Source organism: Macaca thibetana, chromosome 14 (assembly GCF_024542745.1).
Source record: "Macaca thibetana thibetana isolate TM-01 chromosome 14, ASM2454274v1, whole genome shotgun sequence".
Lineage (NCBI taxonomy): Eukaryota > Metazoa > Chordata > Mammalia > Primates > Cercopithecidae > Macaca > Macaca thibetana.
The window spans coordinates 115,842,036-115,867,766 of NC_065591.1; the positions used below are offsets into that span (position 1 = coordinate 115,842,036).

At 36.7% G+C, this 25,731-nt stretch overlaps 1 protein-coding gene across 1 annotated transcript; it reads right to left on the bottom strand.

Annotated features, from left to right (window-relative positions):
• Positions 1-9,863: 9,863 nt before the first annotated feature.
• On the bottom strand, positions 9,864-10,792 carry LOC126934814 (olfactory receptor 8B3-like). The gene is given in 2 exon segments (XM_050755635.1): positions 9,864-10,306; positions 10,309-10,792. Coding segments are annotated over 2 exon segments (927 nt in total).
• Between the last annotated feature and the right edge of the window lie 14,939 nt (positions 10,793-25,731).

Below are 25,731 nucleotides of genomic sequence, written 5' to 3' on the forward strand. Positions count from 1 at the left end.
TCTTCTCCAAGAGAATCTGTGGACACAGGAGAAAAGGGTTGCATTAGAGGACAACACAGTTCTTCTCACAATATTTTCTCCCACAACATGGGATATTGCTGGAATTGTTTGAAACTAGCCCAACCTGGACCTAAAGAATCTGGCTTCACCACTGTCATGAGACTGAATGGCACTGACCTTCTCTTGTCAGAGTCTTACTAAGATAAATATAGCAAAGACCCACCTGAAGTAACCCTACAGAAAGAGGGCCAGTGCTGCCATATGCAGACGAGACTGCTGGAAATAATAAGGGGAAGAGAGAAGGGTGGATCCCGACAGAATTCTCCTTCCCTCATTTCTTCATTTCTTTATTCACTCGAGTTCTTCCCTCACCAGTAAAATTAGAGGCAGGGGCCTCAGCAACCTGGTGCCATTCTCTAATATGACTCAGGTCAGGGGGTGAACAAAGAACATTGTTTCTACTCCAAAAGAAAAGCAACAGAACCTAGAAATAAGTTACTGCCCCAAGTGACAGAAAAAAGTCATGAATCTAAAAAAGGGAGAATCCAATTCATAGAAACTATTGACCGAAACTTGTCATTCTCTGAGTTCCTTATGTCCCTGAACATTCTCAACTCCCATCTTGAACAGATACTTCTGACAGTTGCATTTGAGTCTCAAGGTGGAAAATAAAGTAGAATGTCTCAGATCCCTGGTATTCCACCTCAAAGCAAGTAAGACATTAATATAAAGGAAAATAAGAAACTCACCCTTCTTATGCCTTAAAAATGTTGTGTTGTCTTATTGTTTCCTTACCCTTGTGGTTCTGGAAGGGCAATTTCAAGCTCTAAGGCTTTGTTTTCTCTAAGATGAAACCCAGACATTATTTCCAATAGTTCCTGAAAATATTCCTGATATATACATCATAATTTATTATTTTAATTTTGGTTTCTCTCAAGCAGCAGGCAAAAAAAAATCTTTAATAAAGATATGTGTTAATAATATTATCACAGTTGCCACACCAGATTTATTGTGAGTTTAATGACACAATGTACTTGGTTATAAGCAGGATGGAAGCTTGCTCAGTCTCCTCCCCAGGGAACAGATTGTAAGAGTAACAGGGAAATAACGGGATTGTATTTTCACTCTGGACCATAATCTATCTTTAATTCTTTAGGGACTCAGTATTTTGCTCAAGTTTTTCCTTCACTCTAGGGATTTTACATCCACCAAGGCAGAGCCAGAAATAAACTCTCATTTCTCAGTCAGCAAGATGGTATGACGGGAAGGTCTCAATTCTCCTTCCTCCATGAACAAAGTAATTCTGCACAATTCATGGACAGATTCCATTTGTGAAACTTCTAAACCTAGTTACAATGTCCCTACACCTCACTATAGCATAAAACCAGCCAAACTGATTTGATGGAACATTTGCATTATTCTTGGGCCATAATCCCTGTTCCTGGCAGTACACCATGCAACCAGGCAAAAGCTTTTCCTTGGGGAGGGCATTGAGATACACTGAGCATCCAGTACCAACCTTTCTGCAAGTTATCCAGAGAACTGGCTTCTATTTAGCCTGCCCCACAGCAGTGACAAGACACAGGACATGGCCTGCTCTGACCAGCAGAGATCAGTGAGAACAGAAGGCAATTTAGACTAACATACACCGTAGCTACCCCCTCAGCTCAGAATAGAGATAAGACTTAGAAAAGAAAACTCTCCCAACTTCTTCCAGGTGAGGTGAAGCAACGGACTGCACTTGGAAAAGCCCCTCCTTTTCTGGGACTATCTGGACGACAGGCTACTGTCCAGGAAATCTCAAACTGCTTACAGGACATGGGACACAACATACTATAGCATCCTGGGTCCAGTGAGAACAGATTTGGTGGTTTTGTCTAATAATCTCCATGGCCCCTTCCCAAGGATCAACACAGACACTAGCAGTTTAAAAACTCCAGCTCCCAGCATTTTCCTAAGAAAGAGGTGAATCTGAAGTCCAATGATCCAACTTATCTGGAGGCTACCTGATCAATTGGCTTCTGCCTCCCTTCTTTCACAGCACTGGCTGGACCTGTGACACTCTGGACACCTGGCAGCTACTATGAACAAAGATGACTTGTTGATTCTACCAAACATTCAAAGAATTCTTGCCAATCCTTCTCAAGTTCTTCCCAAAAAACTGAAGAGGAAGAAACACTTCCAAATTTAGTTTATGAGTCCAGCATTACCCTCATATCAAAGGCAGACAAAAACATCACGAGAAGTCATCTCTCTTTTTTTTTCTTGGTTACTCTAACTTAGTGTTTTTCAATATTGTTTACTTTTCCTTTTCAAACCACAAAACTTATTTTGTCAATTAGTTATTGTTTTTTTAGTATCTATTTGACTTGTTTTTAGTCAAATATTTATTATTTTCTTCCTTCTTCTAATTTGGGATTTAACAATCTTATTTTCTCCTTTATTTTTTCTTAGTTCCCTGCAGTACAAGATTAGATTGCTAATTTGATATCTTTTCAATTTTTTAGTGTAGGTATTTTTTTTCCTATAAACTTCTCTCTAAGTACTGCTTTTGCTGCATCCCTTAAGTTTTGGTGTTGGCCGGGCATGGTGGCTCACGCCTGTAATCCCAGCACTTTGGGAGTCCAAGGCAGGTGGATCACGAGGTCAGGAGATCGAGACCATCCTGGCTACACAGGTGAAACCCCGTCTCTACTAAAAGTATAAAACATTAGCCGGGTGTGGTGGCGGGCGCCTGTAGTCCCAGCTACTCAGGAGGCTGAGGTAGGAGAATGGCATGAACCCGGGAGGCAGAGCTTGCAGTGAGCCGAGATCACGCCACTGCACTCCAGCCTGGGTGACAGAACAAGACTCCGTCTAAAAAAAAAAAAAAAAAAAGTTTTGGTGTTTTCATTTTTGTGTCTCTAGGTATTTTTTAAATTCCTTTTTGATTTCCTCTTTGACTCAATGTTTAAGAGTATATTGTTCTATTATATATATTCCTGAATTTTCACATTTTCTTATTGTAATCCATTCTTATTTTGATTCCTTTGTGGTCATAAAAGATATTTGGAATGATTTTGATCTTCTTACATTTCTCTAGACTTGATCTATGACCTAACACGTGATTTATCCTGGGGAGTGTTCTTTGGGTCCTTGAGAAGAATGTGTATTCTCTGCTGCTGGGTGGAAATTCTTTCTATATCTATTAGGTCCATTTGGTCTACAGCGCTATTCAGTTCTGTTATTTTCTTATTAACTTTCTGTCTGGATTATCGATCCATTACAGAGAGTGAGGAATTGAAATTTTCTACTATTATCATATTGCTGTCTATTCCTCCCTTCAGATGTGTCAGTGTTTGCTTTACATATTTAGATGCTTTCATGTTGGATCCATATATACTTATAGGTGGTACATCTTCTTATTGAATATACCTTTTTGTCATATACAATGACTTCTTTGACTTTTGTGACACTTTTTGACTAAAGTCTAATTTGTCAGATAGAAGTACAACTTACCCCTGCTCTCTGGTTACTATTTAAATAAAATATCTTTCTCCACCCCTAAATTTTCAGCCTTTGTGTCCTGAAATGTAAAGTGAGTCTCTTATAGATAGCATGTAATTAAGTCTTGCTTTTGTAAATCCATCTAGCCACTCTGTATCTTTTGATTTGGGAATTTAGTTCATTTACATTAATTATTGATAGATTAGGACATACTCTTGCCTTTCTTTATTGTTTTCTGTCCAATTTGTGTTTCTTTTATTTCTCTCTTCTCCTGTTGTGTTTCTTTGAGATTTGATTTTTTTGTAGTGATGTGCTTTGATTATTTTAATTTTTTATGAATCCACTGTATATTTTACAGGGTTCTCATCAAATATTTTATACTTACTGCAGTCTGTTTTAAGCTAATAAAACTTAAATTGTATGTGTACTCTATACTTTGCCATCCCCCACACACAAACACTATGTTATTGCCATCTGATTTTATTTCTTTCCATATTGTGTTTGCATGAAGAACTGTATGTTGTTATAGCTTTTCTTACTACTTGAGTCTTCTATTTTATATAGCAGTGTTAAGGGTGATTTACATGCCACCATTAAAGTTTTACAATCCTTTTTCTTTCTTTATATTTGTATTTAGCAGTTCGATTTTTACTTTGTTTATCATCATTTTCTTTCAACTTGAAGAATACTTAGCACTCTTTGGCAGGTGTAGTGGTGACAAACTCCCTCAATTTTTGTTTGTCTAGAAGTTATTTCCCATTCATCATTAAAGGACAACTTCCCTGAGTAAGTCTTGGTTAATTCTTGGTTAATATTTTCGGTATATAACCAAGTAATTCTTGGTTAATATTTTGACTATATCTTAACCTGCAAAGTTTGTATTAAGAAAATCACCAATAGTCTTGTGGAGTCCTCCTTGAATGTGACAAATGACTTTCTCTTGCTTTTCTCAAAATTCTTTGCATTTGATTTTTTAAATTTTATTTTATCTTAAGTTCAGGGATACACGTGCAAGATTGTCAAGTTTGTTACGTAGGTAAATGTGTGCCATGGGATTTGCTGCACCTATCACCCATCACCTAGCTATTAAGCCCTGCATGCATTAGCTATTTATCCAGATGTTTTACCTCCCCCTACCCCGCTCACAGGCCCCAGTCAGGCCCCAGTTCGTGTTTTTCCCCTCCCTGTGTCCATGTGTTCTCATTGCTCAGCTCCCACTTATAGGTGAGAACATGGTTTTCTGTTCCTGTGTTAGTTTGCTGAGAATACTGGCTTCCAGCTCCAACCATGTCCCTGCAAAGGACATTATCTCATTCCTTTTTAGGGCTGCATAGTATTCCATGGTGTATACTGGTGATGGGAATGTAAATTAGTTCAACCATTGTGGAAGACAATGTGGCGATTTTTCAAGGATCTATTAATAGAAAGAGAAATACTATTTAACCCAGCAATCCCATCACTGGGTATGTGCCTAAGGGAATATAAATCATTCTGCTATAATGATACATGCATGTGTACGTTTATTGCAGCACTATTCACAGTAGCAAAGACCTAGAGTCAACCCAAATGCCCATAAATGATAGCCTTTAATTTTTATAATTTAATTTAAATGTGTCTTGGCATATGGTTCCTTTGGTTCAACCTATTTGGTAATGTTTGGTCTTAATGAATGAAAGTGTCTATTGCCCTCAATAGATTTGGAAAGTTTTCAGCTATTATTTCTTGAAATATGCATTTAATCCCTTTCTCTCTTCTCTATCCGGTACTCCCAGAGGGTATATATTGGTTTGAGGGTGCCTCTTAAGTCACATATACTTTCAGTATTCTTTTTCATTCTTTTTGAATTTTTGTTCCTCTAACTGGATAATTTCAAATGACCTATCTTTAAGTTTACTGATTCTCGCTTGAACCCAGGTGGCAGAAGTTACAGTGAAACAAGATTGTGCCAATGCACTCCAGCCTGGGTGACAGAGCAAGACTCCATCTCAAAAAAAAAGGTTTGCTGCTTCCTTCTTCTGCATGATATAATCTGCTGTTGATACTTTTGCTTAAATTTATCATTTCAGTAATTCTACTATTCAGGTCCAGGATTTTGGGGTTTTTTAATGATTTCTATTCTTTATTAAACTTCCTCTTTTATTTGTGTATTGTTTTCCTATATTGTTTTGCTGCTTATGTGTCATCTTGTAATTCATGGAGTCCCTATAAGATGATTATTTGAATATTTTTTCATCAAGTAGCCCATAAACCTCCATTTATTTAATGTTAGATAGTGGAGCTTTACTAGTCCCCTTTGATGGTGTTAAGTCTGCTTAATTTTTTGTGATCTGTGTGGCCTTGTGTTGGTGTCTGTGCATTTAAAGAGGCAAATACTTCAAGTTTTTACATACAGACTTGTTTTGGCAGGTTAAAAACTGTCCCAACTGTGTCCCCAGATTCATAAAACTACCTCTGGAATCACAGTCCAGCAGGTCTAGAGTCAGGTCATGTGACTTATGGTGCATTTGTCTTATGAATGCGTTATAAATAGATGTGGTTTTCAGAGGATCCCTGGCTGGGTGCCTGGGCAGGCATCCCCTCGACTGTGTAGAATGGGTCTGGAGGTGGGAAATGAGGCCGCTTCAGAGTCTGCAGTCAGGTCTGAGCTTGGCAGACCTATTACTAGGACACAAGAAAGCATATCTTCTGCTGTGATTATGGGAGGGCAGGGCTGCCTCAGGATCATGATAGAGCAGGGATAGAGCAAAGCCACAGGACTACTTCAGATTCCACAATCAGGACCAAGATAGCAAGGATTGCCACCAGGGGCAGAGATGGCGATGTCTTTGACCAGGTCTTTGCAAGGTATGAATGTCCTTACATTGTGACAGAGAAAGGATTGAGCCAGGTTCTAGTGCTGCTTCATGGACTGCAGTTAGTCCAAGTTCACCCAGCCTGTTACTGAAAGCATACATGAGCATAACTCCTCCATAGTCTCTTGGAAGATGGACTGGGTAGCAGGACCATGACAAAGCAGAGCTGGAGCTAAGTTCGCAAGGCTAAACGAATGTTTCCAGTCTATATCCAGGAATATGGTTAATGAGTCTGCCACCAGGGCATGAACCTGCTTTCTCAAAGCAACATCTTTGGTCTTGGGCTCCACCATGTCTTCGAAACCTGATAAATGAAGATTGGATACAAATCTCTCACAAAAGCACATTTGTTCATCGATGGATGCCGAATCATTGTTTCTGTGGATATCTGTGTGCTAGGCACCTTCTTATTTCACCATCACAAAATCTACGAAGGATTGTGTGTGTGTGTACACACAGGGGGCAGTATAAGAGGAGTGGATGGTAGGACTCAATAAATTTGGGATTGAGGAAGTAAAGGGATGTACAACACAAAGCCTCTTCTACTTCTGGTTTTCACCACCCCTTAATCAGACTTTACCCTGATCACACTCACTGCAAACATAACCCTGAGTAGCATTAGCAGCTTGCTTAGAGAAAGTTCACATTAAACAAATTCAGCAAGTTATCAGCAAACATTCTTTCTGGTCTTTAACCAAGAAAAACATTTTGTGTAATCACACAAAAAGTCTAAGCTTTCTCACTGAATTAGAAACAGCTTGTTCTTAGTACACAGACATAGGAGAATAATACTACTTACCTGTTTAACTCAGCTGTGACAACTCCAATAATACTATACTATGCTAGTATACTATACTATACTAGTACTGTACTATGCTTGCTCTCATAACTCCTTTTATCACCTGTTCCATAATGAGAATCAAAAACTACAAAGGATTGCTCCATGCTCTGCATTTAACACACCTGACTTGGTTCCTCTGACTTATTCCTTTCTTTTGAAAGAAGTCCAAATAGATACGTAGTGCTTAAATGTTCTAACTAAAAATATATCAGCTAAATGGTCTCTATTAAAACCTTGCCACCCACCCTTAACTTTTACAACTTTTTTTCTAAAATAATATGAATGTTATTTTTAATGAAAGTTGTTTTCTTATTGAAGCACATTTTATTGGTATTTTGAGGCTCATCAAATGAAAGACTAGTAGCCAGGCTAAACCTGAAATAGTAATAAAATATATTCTAAAAGGATGCACCTCTGCAATCTCTACAAAGGGTCTCAAGTAGCACAGACTTATTTACTTATTTAAAAACACTCTTTTTTCAATAAAGAAAACTATTTTTTAAAGCTAACACAAAACAAATGGATAAAAAGCAGAAAGAAAGCTCCAAGCAGGATAAAATATTTTATATAAATAGGACTTGTTAAGCAAAAAATCAAGCATGTTGATATTGGGGTCAGGGGATGAGATATGAGTGCTGTTTTAAAATCAAAAGTCAAGGATTTAGCAATGCCTAACATCTAAAAAAAAAAAAAAAAACCAAGTCAACAAACCACATATGATACGTTTCCCAATTACTAAATATTGAGTGGGGACTTTTAAAATAGTAAAATAATAAATGCGATCATAATTATTTTTCAAAATGTTTACATTGTTATTTGATAAATCAGATTAAGAATTTTGAGATGCTCATCGTTAGACCTATTTTCTCAAAGTAAAAATAATCCAACATCCTATTATTTTAAAAACATCATCACCTAATGTTTCCTTCAAATTGTTATTAATCTCCCAGCAGTAATTTGAGGGTTTTGTATCTTAAAATTCATATGGGAGTAATATTTGAAAGCCCATAAAAATGGGTATGATCATTTTGTTCCTGGGCCCTCAAGACCTGTGGTTTTAACCTTTCTTTAAAGTCAAATAACTTAAGCTTTCATCCTATCTAGAGAAATTTTTATCTCCTTAATTTTTCTAGAGCCTTCCAGAAAAGAGAGGAGAGTCATAGGAAGGGGATTTCATTCATCTATTATTTTTCCTTCTAGATTCCTTCTTTCTAACTTGAGTTTCAATTACCCCTCACTATAATAGCTCCTAAAGTTATGCTCCTCTCTCTATACAGTTTACCACAAATGTACCATAACTCTTCTAACATTTGCCAGAACACTTTTAATGTACCATCTTTGTGCACGGTAAATTTTATCAAAGATTTCATGAGCAGTATACAACAATTACAGCGCTTTACAGCACAGACACGAATTCATACTGCAATGTGGTATCTAAAGCATCATTGATAGTTCTTTACAAAGGGAAATCTTGTTGAATTGCCATTTGTGTCTTTGGGTCTTGGCCTAAATGTCATGTTTTGCTGGGCTCCTTTCTCTCCCTGATCCTGTTCTCTGAATTACAAGACCTTGAAAACATCTCAATTTTTTTTGATGTTGTAGAAAAATTCAGCTCCCTAGTTGAAGCAATCATCTTCCAACTATGCTAGCCTCAAAGGCCAGATCTGTCCCAACAACAAGAATCATCCAATTGTTGTTCTAAACAAAAAACAAAGCAGCAACCACTTGGAGGAAGATTTATGTATCATTCAGAGAGAAAGCACATTCAAATTTTAAAATAGAAATATTTTTCATACTTATATTTACTGAAATAAAAATAATAAAATGAAGTAGACCAAAAGCATACTAGAGAGAGTAGTGGACTTGAAATTAGGAATAAATTGTATATTCTAGGCTTTTTTATTAAGAAACTCTGTAAATTTAAGTAAATTATTGACTTCTCTGAGAATCAGTATTCTTTCCATACATACATATTAACAACTGAGTTTGTGCTGTTTGGGTATACAAAGGTAAATCAGAAATATCTACCAAAAGAAGGTAAATGCATCCTGTGCAGCTGCAAAATGGGTTATATTTGATGATCAATATGAAGTCTTTTATATCTGTGACACTGGCTTTTGAAGGGAACATATTCCTGCCCAGTAGAAAAAGTACATGCAGAAGTAGAACAAAATGATCTGATTCAAGCTTCCAATGGTATAAAATGAGTGGAAAATAAGAAACCCTACACCAATGAATTAAATTCTCACATGTACCCTGAAAATACAAACATCTATTATGTATCAATACAATAATAACATTTTTAAAAAGAAACCCCACACCATATGAGTGGCACAGTGTCACCCTAGTTCTACTTTACCTGATTCTTTGCATAAAAACTCATCTTTCACCAGAAGATGAAAGGAAGTCCATAATGAAAAAACAAAAATGTAGAAATAAATTTCTACCTTAATGCTATTACTAAACTGAAAATATTGTGAAAAGATTTAAGAAAAATAGTGAAAATCATAAAGAGAAGAAATATACTCCAAAAAATTATACGCAATTTAAATTGAAAGAAAACTCAGATGTTTTCGCCACAGTAAAAAGAAATAGGATAAGAAGGCTACTACTATAATACTTTAATTAAATAAACAGAATATCCCTGTCTTGTGACTATGCATACAGACACATACTGTTGCTTATCAAAGTTTCCTGCTTCTCAGGGCTTTTCTTAGGGCAAATTTAACATCTTTGTTCCTCAGACTGTAGATTAAGGGGTTCAACATGGGAACCACATTTGTATAAACGACAGAAGAGATTTTTCTCTTATCCATGGACTCAGCAGAAGATGGTTTGAGATACATAAATGCACCTGATCCAAAGAACAGAGAAACAGCAATTATGTGGGAACTGCAAGTGCTGAAGGCTTTGGACCTGACCTCCTTGGAGCTGATATGGAGGATGCTGGAGAGGAGGAAACCATAAGAGATAAAGATGGTAACAGTGGGCACAATGATGTTGATGCCCACCACAATGAAAACCACCAGCTCATTGATGTAGGTGCCAGTGCAGGAGAGCTGGAGCAGAGGCAGGATGTCACATAAGTAGTGATTGATAGTGTTAGCATCACAGAAAGTCAGTCTCAGCATCCAGTGTGGGCCATGGCCCCAGAAAAGGCCATCAAGTATGAACCAAACATAAGGCTGGAACACACTGTAGGAGACACGGCAATGTGATACAGAAGTGGATTACAGATGGCCATATAGCGATCATAGGCCATTGACATCAGCACGTAACATTCAGAAATAATGAAAAAACAGTAAAAGAAAAGTTGGGTCATGCACCCCTTGTAGGAGATAATGTTCTTCTCTGAAATAAAGTTAATCAGCATTTTGGGTGTAAACACAGAAGAATAACAGAGATCTATGAAGGACAAGTTAAAGAGGAAAAAGTACATGGGGGTGTGAAGGTGTGAGTTCAGTCCAATTAGAGTTACCAAGCCCAAGTCTCCCAACAGAGTGACCACATAGATTACTAGAAACTGGAAGAACAGAGAGAATTGGAGATCTGGCTGATGTGTTAATCCCTCCAGAATGAATTCAGTCACCAAAGAGTCATTTCCAGGTACCATTCTTCTTTAAGGGAATCTCTGGAAACGGGGGGAGAAAATGGTTGCATTAGAGGACAGCCCAGCTCTTGCCACAGTGAGGCTGCCCGACACTAGCCTATCCTGTACCCACAGAATCTGCCTTTACAGAACACCACCAAGGAGCCCTAGAGAGGGAAGGCCAGTGCTCCCATATACAAACATGACTGCTGGAAATAACAAGGGATAAGGGAGATGGGTGGACCAGGACCGAACCGTTTTTTTCCCATCTCATCATTTCTTCATTCACCTGAGCCCTTCTCTCAGAAGCAAAATTGGAGGCAGAGGCCTAAGCAACTGACACTGGCCTCTAATGAAATTAGTCTGATGCAGTGAAAACCAATACATTGTTTCTAATCCACTGGTAGGGGACCAGAGTCTAGGAGAGGTTACATTACTGTCCTAGGTCACAGTGAAAAACTTCTCAATCTAGGACAAAGAGGGTTCTGTCCAAGAAAAGCGAACTTGCTCAGTAAATACGGCAACCATTGAGCCTACTAGTGTCGCTGAACATTCTCTGCTCCCCCTTCAAACACATTCTCCAGTTTCACTTGAGTTTCAGAATTGTTCAAAATGAGCGGAAATGGTGTATCTTAGATCCCTGGGCTTCCATCTCAATGAAAGAAAACACTAATGTAAATAGAATTCAGAAACTCACCATTCTTAGGGTCCGGAATACCTTGATGCTTCTTTCACTTTCTTATTTCCCTGTGATCCTGGAAAAGTAATTTCAGGTGTCCAGGCTTTTGTTCCTTTGATTCTAAGAACATACTGTCCAGTCTAATTTCTTATATGTCCTTATTTGTGATTATGACTTTGATTCTCCTCAAGCAGTAGAGAAAAATGAAGTCTTGATTATTACCCGTTTAGTCACTTGGTAAGATATAGAAGATTTAATATTAGTTTAATGATATAATGTGCTTGGTTATAAAAAGGGTAGAAGCTTACTCAGCCCCCTCCCCAGGGAATAGATTCTGGGTATAATAGAAAATAAGGGAACTGTACTTACACCCTGCATCATGCTCTGTCTTTACTTCCTCAGGGATTCAATACTTTTACTCAAGTTTTCCCTTCCCTCTAGGGCTCGTACATACCTCAAAGCAGAGCCAGAAATAAACTCCCACATCGCCACCACCTTCATCTCTGAAGGGAAATCATTGTTTTTGGTTTTTTCTCTCTTTCTTCCTTATGGGAAATTTCCCACAAGGTCTACTTCGAGACTTCGTGTTTTTTTTTTTTTTTCCTGATAAAACAGACTTTATTATTATTATTATTATTATTTTCATACTTTAAGTTCTAGGGTACATGTGCATAACGTGCAGGTTTGTTACATATGTATACTTGTGCCATGTTGGTGTGCTACACCCATCAACTCGTCAGCACCTATCAACTCGTCATTTACATCAGGTATAACTCCCAATGCAATCCCTTCCCCCTCCCCCCTCCCCATGATAGGCCCCGGTGTGTGATGTTCCCCTTCCCGAGTCCAAGTGATCTCATTGTTCAGTTCCCACCTATGAGTGAGAACATGCGGTGTTTGGTTTTCTGTTCTTGTGATAGTTTGCTAAGAATGATGGTTTCCAGCTGCATCCATGTCCCTACAAAGGACACAAACTCATCCTTTTTGATGGCTGCATAGTATTCCATGGTGTATATGTGCCACATTTTCTTAATCCAGTCTGTCACTGATGGACATTTGGGTTGATTCCAAGTCTTTGCTATTGTGAATAGTGCCGCAATAAACATACGTGTGCATGTGTCTTTATAGCAGCATGATTTATAATCCTTTGGGTATATACCCAGTAATGGAATGGCTGGGTCATATGGTACATCTAGTTCTAGATCCTTGAGGAATCGCCATACTGTTTTCCATAATGGTTGAACTAGTTTACAATCCCACCAACAGTGTAAAAGTGTTCCTATTTCTCCACATCCTCTCCAGCACCTGTTGTTTCCTGACTTTTTAATGATTGCCATTCTAACGGGTGTGAGATGGTATCTCATTGTGGTTTTGATTTGCATTTCTCTGATGGCCAGTGATGATGAGCATTTTTTCATGTGTCTGTTGGCTGTCTGAATGTCTTCTTTTGAGAACTGTCTGTTCATATCCTTTGCCCACTTTTTGATGGGGTTGTTTGTTATTTTCTTGTAAATTTGTTTGAGTTCTTTGTAGGTTCTGGATATTAGCCCTTTGTCAGATGAGTAGATTGCAAAAATTTTCTCCCATTCTGTAGGTTGCCTGTTCACTCTGATGGTAGTTTCTTTTGCTGTGTAGAAGCTCTTTAGTTTAATTAGATCCCATTTGTCAATTTTGGCTTTTGCTGCCATTGCTTTTGGTGTTTTAGACACGAAGTCTTTGCCCATGCCTATGTCCTGAATGGTACTACCTAGGTTTTCTTCTAGGGTTTTTATGGTATTAGGTCTAACATTTAAGTCTCTAATCCATCTTGAATTAATTTTCGTATAAGGAGTAAGGAAAGGATCCAGTTTCAGCTTTCTCCTTATGGCTAGCCAATTTTCCCAGCACCATTTATTAAATAGGGAATCCTTTCCCCATTTCTTGTTTCTCTCAGGTTTGTCAAAGATCAGATGGCTGTAGATGTGTGGTATTTTTCTGAGGACTCTGTTCTCTTCCATTGGTCTATATCTCTGTTTTGATACCAGTACCATGCTGTTTTGGTTACTGTAGCCTTGTAGTATAGTTTGAAGTCAGGTAGCATGATGCCTCCAGCTTTGTTCTTTTGACTTAGGATTGTCTTGGCAATGCAGGCTCTTTGAGACTTCGTGTTTTTATGTAAAAATATTTTTTGAAGGACTGCAGTAACTCACTTCAGGTATTGTCTCTCCTAGGACATCACCAAAATAACTTGTAATGGCTTACATTGCTTCTAAAGAAGGTTTTTACTTTCTCAGGTTTATAGTTTCTGAAATAGGGATACTAATAATAACATCCCATTCACTGGGTGGTGGCAATTAAATGAAATAAATACAATGGTAGAAACAGCCCCTGGCACATTATAAATAATCAGTAAATGTCAACTGTTATTATTTGTGTTCTCATAACTTCTGGCAGATTCTCCATCAGGATTTTTCCCCTTTAATTTTTGTTTTCCCCTAAAAACTATGAGTTCTGTAAAGACAAAGATCACTTCAGATTTGTTTACTACTTTGCTCCTCATGCTAAGTACAGAGAAGGGTACCTGGCAGCCCCTCCTTTAAAAATTATGAAAAGTATGTTATCTGGCTGAAAGTCTTCAAATCGAATTTCCACGGTTCTTAGGCGCTTAGAGTCTACAAACGCAATGACCTCCATGCCCTTCTCTCAGCCACCTCACAAGTAAGACACTCCTTAGGTTTTAATGGGACTGTACTATTGAATTGCAGTAGCTTCTAAGTGTTATTCTAGCATTTTTCCACATAGTTCCTCTTATTAGCCACCTATTCTGTTGCTAAAATAAGCTCTGAAAGTGCAGCTCTGCCTTCCCTAGTTTTAGAACTTCCAATGGCTCTCCATTACCCACTGAACAACTGAAACTATATAATCAAAGTGTAAATTTCAAAGCTATTATTCAGTTTCGATTAAAATTAGCAAGGAAATTGAGTCAGATTATAGCTAATGAGAAGCCATGAAAGAACTATTCTGATTAATTGAAGTATTTTGAGCACATCTGGTATTGTATAATTTCTTATTTTTCTCACAAATATGGGAAAAAGAATATTAGACAATGTTCATGTTTCTGAATTTGTAAGAGTGCACAAAAAAAAACAAAAAACACTAGCCAGGGGAGGTTACATTTAAAATTTAATTTTAAATCTTCACAAGCTCTCCTTCTCATCATAATAAATTACAGTGTTTTCTTTTCAATGTTTACATAAAACAATTAAGAATATACTCCAAGATGTTCATCTGTAAAAATGATACGTTTTATTTACTTTCTAAGAAACATAAACTTTCAACCCACGTTATCAGTTAGAAAAAAATTTCTTCAAATTACAGAATCTCTTTAAAATAGGAGCTCATTTCATTCACATAACAATAAATCTAGAGGCAGAGTGTCCCAGTGTTGATTCAGCAACTAAACCCTCTCATCAAAGACCCATCCTCATCCATTCCACTGTCCTCAGTCTGCTGAACTTATTCCTCAGGGTTTTCACTTTATGTTCACAAAACAGCTGTTATAGCTCCAAGAACCACCTGTATCCAAAGAAGAAAGCAAAAAAAAAAAAAAAAACCAATGCAGAATAACTCTCCTCACGTATCCCTCTCTTTTTATTCTGAGCTAAGTCTTCTCCAGAAGCCTAAAAATGACTTCCTTCTATGTCTTACCAGTCAGAAATATGCCACACAGCCAACCTCGCTGCAGGGAGGACTGTCAAATGATTATCTCTTATTTTCAGCCACTATCATGAGAGAAATTTTCTGGCATTAGAGAGAAGGGAAGGAACAATGTCTACTATAGGCAGGACGCCAACATCTTCTACCTCAGTCAGAAAGCTTGTGAAAAATGTTCGTAATAGGAAATCGTGTTTATTCAATTTAACTATAGAGTATACTTGTTATCTGTTAAGTGAGTTACTCTTTGAAGCTTTAAATCAAATCAGCTGCCCTAGCATATTCAAACAATTATAAAAACATTTATGTGAAATATATGTATACATTGAGTTCGTATTTACACACACAGTCCTTATGTAATTAAAAGAAAAAGGAAATCATTGTATGTTTATAGAGGGTTTTTTTTATTAGCCAAAAAGCCACAGACTCTCTGAATGTTTTCCAACTCCTCAAAATAAGGGTCATTCCCAAAGGACATTATTAAGAAAGTAAAAAATCCCACAGAATGGGAGAAACCTTTGTGAATTATATAATCTTAAAAGACCTAGTATGCAGAATGCCTAAATAACATTTACAACTCAATAATAAAAAGACAAAACACTCAATTTTAAAATGGGCAAATGATTTCAATTGACATTTCTCCAAAGAATATACACAAATGGCCAATAAGTACATCAAAAGATGTTCAATATTATTAGTAATTATGGAAATTCAAATCAAAACCACAGGAAAATATTACCTCACACACACAAAGACAGCTATAATTTTAAAAAAATAATAAAACCACATGTTGGTAAGGATGTGAAGAATTGAAACCTTTGTACACTCCTGGTGGCAATGCCAACTGACTGCAACCACTTTGGAAAACGGTCGTGCAGTTTCTCAAAAGGTTAAACACAGGATTACTATTTCACTCAGAAATTCCTCTCAGTTATATGCATCAGAGAAACAAAAAACATACATTCGCATAAAACCTTTCATATGAATATTTATAGCACCATTGTTTATAATTGTCAAAATGTAGGAAAAAACACCAAATATCTACCAACTAGTAATTTGGTAAACAAAATGTGGTATATTCACACAATGGAATATTATTCTGCAAAGAAAAAGGGTGAGTAGTGGTGAATGAATGAAGTATCATTACAAGTTAAAGCATGATACACCTTGAAAATACATTAGATGAGAAAAAGTAGTCACAAAGACCATTGTTTTATTATTTATTTTATAAGAAAGATCAGAGGCCAGGCACGGTGGCTCACGCCTGTAATCCCAGCACTTTGGGAGGCCAAGGTGGGCGGATCACCTGAGGTCAGGAATTCGAGACCAGCCTCAACGTGGAGAAACCCCGTCTCTACTAAAAATACAAAACTAGCAGGGCATGGTGGTGCATGCCTGTAATCCCAGCTATTCGGGAGGCTGAGGCAGGTGAATTGCTTGAACCTGGGAGGCGGAGGCTGCAGCGAGCCGAGATTGCACCATTGCACTCCAGCCTCGGCAACAAGAGTGAAACTCCGTCTCAAAAGAAAAAAAAAAAAGGAAGAAAGAAAGAAAAGAAAAGAAAGATCTGGAATAGGCAAATCTACATAAAAAGAAAGTAGATTGGTGGTTGCCTAGGGCTCAGGTAGGGAAATAGGGAGGTGAGAGTTAAAGATGTGGGGAATGGTGGGGGTGAGAAAAATATTCTAAATTTGGTTATGGTTTTGCTTGCACAATTCTGTGAATAAACAAAAAGTTGTTGAATTTTACCCTTTAAATGTGTGATTTATACGGTATATGACTATTTTGATTAAAATGTCACCAGGGAAAAATAGTAAGCTCTTAAATAACAGAAGATGCAACAGAAAGAAAATCAGAAAACTTTTGGAAGGAAAAGAAAATGTAAACACAAAATATGTGTAATGTGTTGAAATAGAATACTTACAGGTCAATTTATGCCACCTAAGTGCCTACACAGGAAAAGAAGAGAGGTGTCACATTAGAAACTGAAGTGTTCACCTTATGAAACTACAAAAAGAACCCCTAGTTAAATTCAAAACAAGCAGAACAATAAATGATAACGAAAATGACCAAAAAATCAAATGGGAAAAGAAAGATGTATAAAATTGATTAACCTGAAAGTTTTCTTTTTTATATTAATAAGAGTGATAATCCACTAACCAGATGTGTCAGATAAAAACGAAAAAAGACACACATGACTAAAATATGAAAAATGAAAGCTGTTCCCTCAAATCCCATAGATATCAGAAGAAAAGTAAGGGAAAATTTTGTAATTTTTAAATTTATGCTAATAAACCTGACCACTATTGAAGGATAAATTTATTGAAAGACACGAACTGCCAAAATTCACTAAAAAAAAAGTAGGTAACTGGAATGGTCCTATATATATTTTTAAAGTTGAATTTTCAGGCCAGGAATGGTGGCTCATACTTGTAATCCCAGCATTTTGGGAGGCCCAGGGGGGCAGATCACCTGAGGTCAGGTGTTCAAGACCAGCCTGGCCAGCATGGTGAAACCCCATCTCTACTAAAAATACAAAAATTAACTGGTTGTGGTGGCATGCGCCCGTAGTCCCAGCTACTCAGGAGGCTGAGACAGGAGAATCGCTTCAATCCGGGAAGTGGAGGTTGCAGTGAGCCAAGATCATGCCACTGCACTCCAGCCTGGGTGACAGAGCAGGACTCTGTTTCAAATAAAATAAAATAAAATAAATAAAAATTAAATTTTCAGTTAAAAACTTTTCCACAAATCAAACTCCAGACCCATGCAGCTTTGCTCTTAAATTCCACCAAACATTTACAGATGAAATAATACTCAGGTTACATGAACTCTTTGAAAAATTAAAAAGGATGGAAAACATTGCAATACATTTTATAGACAAGAATTTTGATAACAAAAGCAGCAAAGTAGTTATAAGAAAAAAAAACAATAACCTTCATAAATGCAGATGCAAACTTTTTTTTAATTTTAGCAAATTGAATTCAACAATGCATAAAACAAAAATACATCATGGAAAGTACATTTTATTTTTGGTAATGCCCAGCTGGTTTAATTCTGTATATCAATATAATTCACCATAAAAAAGACTACTAAAAAATACAACTATATGATCATCTAAATAGCTGGGGAAAAAAGCATGAAAAACTCTAAATAGAAGGGGGCTTCTTCAACCTGATGAAGGGCATTTACAGTTAACTTCACAGTTTAAGATGAAAATGAATCCCTTACCCCTAAGAGTGGAAACAAGAAAAGTATTTCCACTCTCACTATTGCTATTTAATATTGTACTCAAGGTTATAGGCAGTAAAATAAGGCAATAAAAATAAATAAATGGCAGATAGATTGGAAAAGAAGAAATAAGATTGTCTCTATTAGTAAATGACATGATTGCCTATATTTTAAAATCCCCAAAAGTCTAAAAACTACTACTATGACAACTCATAAGGTATTTTAGCAAGGTCACAAAATATAGCATAATTTTTTTAGTTATTAGTAATAAACAATTGGAAATTGACATTTTTAAAAAGCAATACTGTTTACAACACCAAAAATTTAACCCATAATGAGGAAAACATCAATTTGTAGGAAATATCCAGAAATGACACATTGCTAGTATTAGTAGATATAGACAATAGCAGCTATTACCAATATATCCCATATGGCTATGAAATTGGAGGAAAGAATTAGCATGTTAGTGAAACACATGAAGGAGATTACCAAAACCAGTAAGCATTTCAAGAGATAAAACATAAAATGATTAAAATAAATAATATACAGTATGGGATTAACAGAAAATTACTGCAGAAGAAATGATTAGTGAACTTGGGAGCATAACAAGAGAACACAAAGAGGAAAGAAAGACTGAAATAAATCAACAGAGCACTAGTGAACTATGAGACAATTTCAAGTGACCCAATATATGTGTAATTGGAATCCCAAAAAAGTAGAGTCATAAAAAATATTTAAATAACTAATAGCCAATATTTTTCAAAATTTGATGAAAATTACACACCTATACAGCTCCAAGAATCTCAAAATAACTCTGAGCAGAAGAAACATGAGGAATACTTCTCCAAAGTACATAATAATCAAATTGATTAAAGCCAATAATAAAGAAAATAATATTAAAAGCAACTGATGGTGGGTAAGAGTTTGGGAAGAATATATTATATACAAAATAATGAAGAGAAGGGTAAAAACAGGGCTTTTGTCAATACAGAATAAATCAGTCAACAGTCATGCAACATCTTTAAATTATTAAAAGAAAAAAACACTGTCAACCTAGATTTCTATACCTAGAAAACATACCTTTCACCAATTAAAAAGAAATAAACAGGCTGAGCACATTGGCTCATACCTGTAATTCCAGCACTTTGGGAGGCCTAGGTGGGCAGATTGCTTGAGGCCAGGAGTTCAAGACCAGCCTAGTATTCCTGGTTTTTCTCAATCCTTTTCCTGGCTCTGCCCCCTCTATATATATTCCATTCTAACCAGGTTTCCTGCTTATGAGTGAGCCATTGAAAGTTCAAGCCCAGGGTTGCTATCCTCTGTCTGGCAAGGGTGAACAGTTGAAAAGCATTATCACAAAATGCCTCAGATTTGCTGAGCCTGATTACCAAGGTTGTAAAGGCCCACCTCACTAAAATTCAAGGATAGCCAGTGTGACTGTCCTTCAAAATCAAGGGTTGACTAGAGAATTCTCTGAGTCGGAACATTAGAAATGAGAAGTCAGTGATGGAGGCAACTTAGGAAGAGGAAACATTTTTAAAAGAGAGAGATAATTGTGAGTTGCTCAATAAACAGATAAGCTAAGAAGACTAATGCATTAATTTTAGGCAAATAAAATGGATCCAGTTCACACAGAAATAATAATGTGCATTGAGAAAATCTGGGAAGAAAAGAATCTTTCTAAGTGCTTGCAAAACTATGAGCCCAACAGAAGCTGGAGAAAACTCCTCAGCTCTGGAAACTTATTTTAGGTTGTATATATTTACCATTATTTTGTATTATTTCTCCAACAGCTTCTTTTTGAAAAGTCCAGCATGAAACTGTTGTATAGTGATAATTAATAAAAAGCAAGGTCCCGGACAAACTAAAAAAAAAAGGCTATTAACATATTTTGAATGGACAAAGTGTAATGGTTCAGGTATAGGAATTAAAAGAAGGTGAATCAAAGGGACACAGGAAAATTCAGAGGGAAATACCTGTGACAATATATGTAGCTATCTAATCTCCTCTAGGTATTTTCTGTCCTGTGTACATTATTTACATGATTCTGTATAATGTTAAAGTCTACCAAATATGTAATGGAAAGAGACTTACAAAAACTCACAAAACTGAAATATACAGCACCTCACTTTCTGAATGCTAAATATACAAGTATTTCTTTGGCTATCAACAAAAGTTGAACTACGTAGTGAGCGCACCCAGTCCACTGGCCCTAAATTGGACTAAGCTATTTAACAACTTAACTATCTCATATTGTTGGATTAGGTGTTGGAGACCTAAACAAACACTTGGGGAAAAATGTAGTGAAAAATACTTAATAAAAATGTCTGGCAATACTTTATCAACTCGGTAGTGATTATATTGACTGTTTTCATTATTCATTAAATTATAAATGAATATTTTGGGAAATTCATTTCAATGCATATGATAAATTTGTTGATAAAATAAGGAAACAGAGTCCTTTCAGTATGTACCATATTAATGTAAATTATTTAAAACCCAAAATACACTTAAAATCAGAATTATAATTATTTTACTTTTATTAGATAACATTTTCAAATAAAATATCTTCATAACAGTCAATAAAAATTTGTGCTTGCTTCTGGAAAGTAATTTTTTCTATCAGGTTTGTGAATAAAGCTTGTAATTACTGTATGAGAATTCTTAGTAATTATAACTAACAAATATTTACAATCACCACCAACAACAAATTTGAATGTAAAAGTAACAGAATTTAAAATTGTTTTGAAAAAAATAGCCAAATATTTAAAATTGAAATCCCATTCAAACAAAGCAAATAGTCTTTTCTTTCATTGACAAATTTTATTTTGAATCAGTTTGGAACCAGCTTCACTTTTTTGCTTAATATTTCCAAATAACAAAGATACCCTAATTTTCAGAAAACTTGTGCATTTTTAGACCAGTCATGCTAACGGATGATACTAACAGAATACACCAGCTGGAAATGGGCAGAAGTATCTGATCTGGGAACAGAAAGACCAGACCACAGACAGAAGCACTTAAGGCTGGGCACTGTACTTCTTGAGCACCTGACAACCTCTTCAGCAAACCCCTGGGCCTCTTGTTCACAATAAGCTCTGTCACCCTCTGCATGTGACAGTTGTAGCTGGTATCCAGGGGTGAAGCATCTCTTTGGTTGGGATTTTAAAGTGGAGCAATGAGTGCTATCTTGTCTCACTGCTCTTGCTCCTACCAAAGCCGTGGTGTGCCGTCACATCAGACTTCTTTACTCTTGACCACCCAGGAGCCCTTCCCAAGCTAAATCTGCCAGAGCAACCAGACTGAAACTCCCAACCTGATTATCCTAGGCTCAGTACCTTAACCTCAAACCCCTTTTGCCATTCTATCTGTTATACGGTAGTTAGAAAGCTCTGTCCCAATGTATTTTCATAAAGGAGAAAGAATGAGACTTTTGGAAAGCAGTACCTCAAAACCTTTTCATTAATAAGTCAGCCTTGGTGCTATGTCAAATCCAGGACTTGATAACATTTCAATTCCTTTGGGTGATGAAATGAACTTGGTTGGTAAATAGGTACCATTTCATGAATCTCTAAATATAATTTCTAATTTAATGTTTTTCCTTCAAGTTAAACCTTGGGATATTGCCCTTTTAAGTTTGTGCAACAAAATCTGTGTTTAAAATATATATAATTAATATAATTAAGCTTTTATGTAAAAAAAGAAAGGTTTTATATGTTAACATATATTAGTATGGTTTTCCAGTTTTAATTGTGTGTGTGGAGAAACTATGATACAACAAATAAGAAAGAAGTATTTGACAATATCTATATCTTTACCAAAGTACACATATAAAACTTATAAGCATTCAATAATTTTAAAATAAGCTTATACATTCGAAAGTTATTTTATATCTAATTTTCTCATTACATTAATTTTTTGTTTGAGATGGAGTTTGGCTCTTGTTGCCCAGGCTGGAGTGCAACAGAGCCATGTTGACTCACCACAACCTCCGCCTCCCAGGTTCAAGTGATTCTCCTGCCTCAGCCTCCCGAGTAGCTGGGATTACAGGCATGCACCACCACTCCCAGCTAATTTTGTATTTTTAGCAGAGATGGAGTTTCTCCATGTCAATCAGGCTGGTCTTGAACTCCTGACCTCCAGTGATCTGCCCACTTTGGCCTCCCAAAGTACTGGGATTACAGGTGTGAGCCACTGCGCCCGGCCTCATTATATTAATTTTAAAAGATAATAAACTTTAATTTAAACTTTAGTTATAAATATTATTAGAAGTGGTTTTAATTAAAAAGTGAAATCAATTACATTTGCCATGTCAACACAAGAAATTCAACCTATAAAATAAGCCGGTTGACTTCACAGAACTAAGTCAAGCTATTTGCTGATTCATTTTCCATGAGAGAGTGCTGGTGACTATAATACAATACTTAGATCACAAAGTAATTCCATGCCTGCAAATCACATTTTACTTTTTTTTAAGTACTGGGTGGTTATAGACATGAATTTTATACACCTCTTTCTATGTCATTATTAGAACATGAACTTCTAAAATATGTGCTTTAAAGCAAAATCCAAACCAAACAGTTATAAGGTTTCTCTTTAACCAGGCACTATAATGAATGTAGGCAAAAGAAAGATAGAAGCAAATATAGATATTCAGATTCTGCTTCAGGAGTAAAAGTTTTAAACAAAATTAAGTAAGTGAGATAAATATACTAATGAATGTAAAAACTTGACTCTTCACTCTAACACCAATAATTTTAATCACATAGAAGTAAAGTACTTAGCCAGCAATATCATCTTCTAAGGCTATTCTCACAAAATGTTTTAGAACTTTTCAAAAATTATGGTATCTTTGTATAAATATAAAAATTACAATGATAATTAATCATGTCCCCTACCTATGATATATCCTTTGAGGGGCATCTTGCCCTGAGTTCATTCAAGGTAGTAATGATGCAGGATTTTTCTCAACCACTTTGCCAACTGGGGACCTCCATGGCTTGTGACACTCCCTACCCCAAGCCAGGGCCTTACTCAGCTCGTGTCCTGCCACTAGAGGCACCCCACCCACTTGGCCTGCCTATCTTATAGATCGTACCCACATCCAGCAGTTCCTGAGCTCTTGTCCCATGTCCAAGAAGAATGAGGTTACACTGATAATTCAAAGGGTGAGGATGGGCAGAGAAGAATTTTATTGAGTGACAGAACAGCTCTCAGCCAAGGGGGGATGTGGGGAGGTGGCCCCCCACCACTGCATTCTGGTGGTTTCTCTCCCAGTGTAGCTGGATCCAGGGCTTCTTATGGACTCAGAATGGGGAGTGCATGCTGATTGGTTTGTAAGTATGCAAAAAAGATTAAAGCAAAGACACCATTCAAAGGTGGGCAGAAAACAGTGTAGAAAATCAAATGGGAAAGGGTAGGTAAATGTAAAATACATGAAGTGTGGGGATCAATCAGAGGAAAGTGCACTAGAAAGAAAGACAGGTTCTCAATCCAGTCCATGGATTTCACTTGTAGCTTGGCTTTCAAGCTTTAAACTGTCTTTGGCTTGAAGGTAGGGTTTCAACCAGGGACCTGCCCCTATCTGCCTAGGCATTTCTGCCTCCTGCCACTGTCAGTAATAGGCAATAGACAGTTTAACTTCTGTGTGGAGCCTATTTTCTATTCTTTTTGTTATGAGTAACTATTTTTGTTTCTAAAGGAAGGCATATTATCTAATAGGCCTGTACAGTACGTACACTACTATGGAAATAGTGACATGCCTTTTCAGGAAGGCTTGACCCAAACTCCTCAGCCTCACCATTCAGGAAATTATCACTATTATTAAAAGATCTGGATGAAACATGTCTTTGGAGCTCACCCTGTTTACCCTACATTAAAATCAAACCTTTGCAGAGGCAAGTGTATTTTTCTAGTTGGGGATCAAAGCCTTGAAGAGCATCTCTGTGCTGTAGGCATTTTGGCTGAAGGCACCATCATTCCCATACAACCCCCACCTTCCAGTTCATTCTGAAATAACTCCCCAGAAGTCCTCTTTCTTCCCAGACTTCTTTTTTTCAATTTATTTGTGGGACGAACAATAGTTTCAAAAATCAGGCCCTGCATCATAAGCTGTGTGACCTTGAGCAAGTCACGTATCATTTCTTCATCTGGAGAACAAGATAAGAAGATCTAAATGTAAAGGGATTTGTTAAAAATGCAGCACACAGCATGGGCCTCAGATTTCATTTTTTATTGTCAGAGGAAAAAAAAGTCAAATTTACATATTACAAGAATAAATCTCAATCAGGCAAATTTGTGCCATATAATTTTGTTTGCTTTTTAAAAGAAGTATTAGATCTCTTTTTCAATAAGAACCCCTGTTACACAGCTAGGTAGACAGAAAATCTTGACACTCATTATACATGGCACTTTATTCTTTTGCCAAGAATATCATTGTAAAACTTTTAATCACAATCACAATCCACAGAGATTGTGGACATGAATAAGGTGGTAACAATGTCAATTCTATTACAACAAAATGTAAGTTGACCAATGTATTGTCATTATATTGGTAGGATTTGAGAAAGGTGGATAGAGTTGTGAGCCTAATCCATCTGTAAACATCTGTAAGAATAGAACCTTGGTGCAAGAAGGTGTGCAGTTCCATTACAGTTGTGAGGCCAGAAATCCAGAATAAGAACCACTCTTAAAAGAACCCTGAAAAATTCTGGAGATTTTTACAACTTTACCTTGTCCACAATTGTTGTCATCCCTTCTGTCTTTTAATGTAGTTATAAATAATAAAACTAATGAAACAAGAAAGAACTCTATGTAATTGCTTCAGAGAAGGCAAGAAAAAAGTGAATTTGTCAGACAGCATCCACCTCCCTGGCATACCATCGATGAGGGTGACACTTAAGAAAAAAATAGTAGGTAGATAGGAAAGTATATCAGCTCAGCGTCTCCATCTGGTATTGTTACTGGCTAATGTTGTGAAATCCCAGGTTCTTGGTGCCATGAACAAAGAATTGGACATGACACACATGCATATAGCAAAGCAGCAAAAGGTTTATTAAGCACAGTATGATCCGCAATGGATCAGGCTGACCCATGAGAGGTATCAGCCCTGGTTTATTACATTTCATGGCCTTTTACATGTTTTTATCATCACTTGCTTAACCTCACCTTCTCACCTGTAAATGAATTGCTCATACTTGCCTTTCCCTCATTGTGCCTTAACCTCACTTTATTTCTCATAAGTTAATTGCTCATCCTTGCTTAACCTTACTTTATCCCTTCTGACCAAATTGCTCATCTTTACTTTTATTTCTCATGACCAAATTGCTACAAGTCATTCCAACTCACTTGCCTTATATTACAT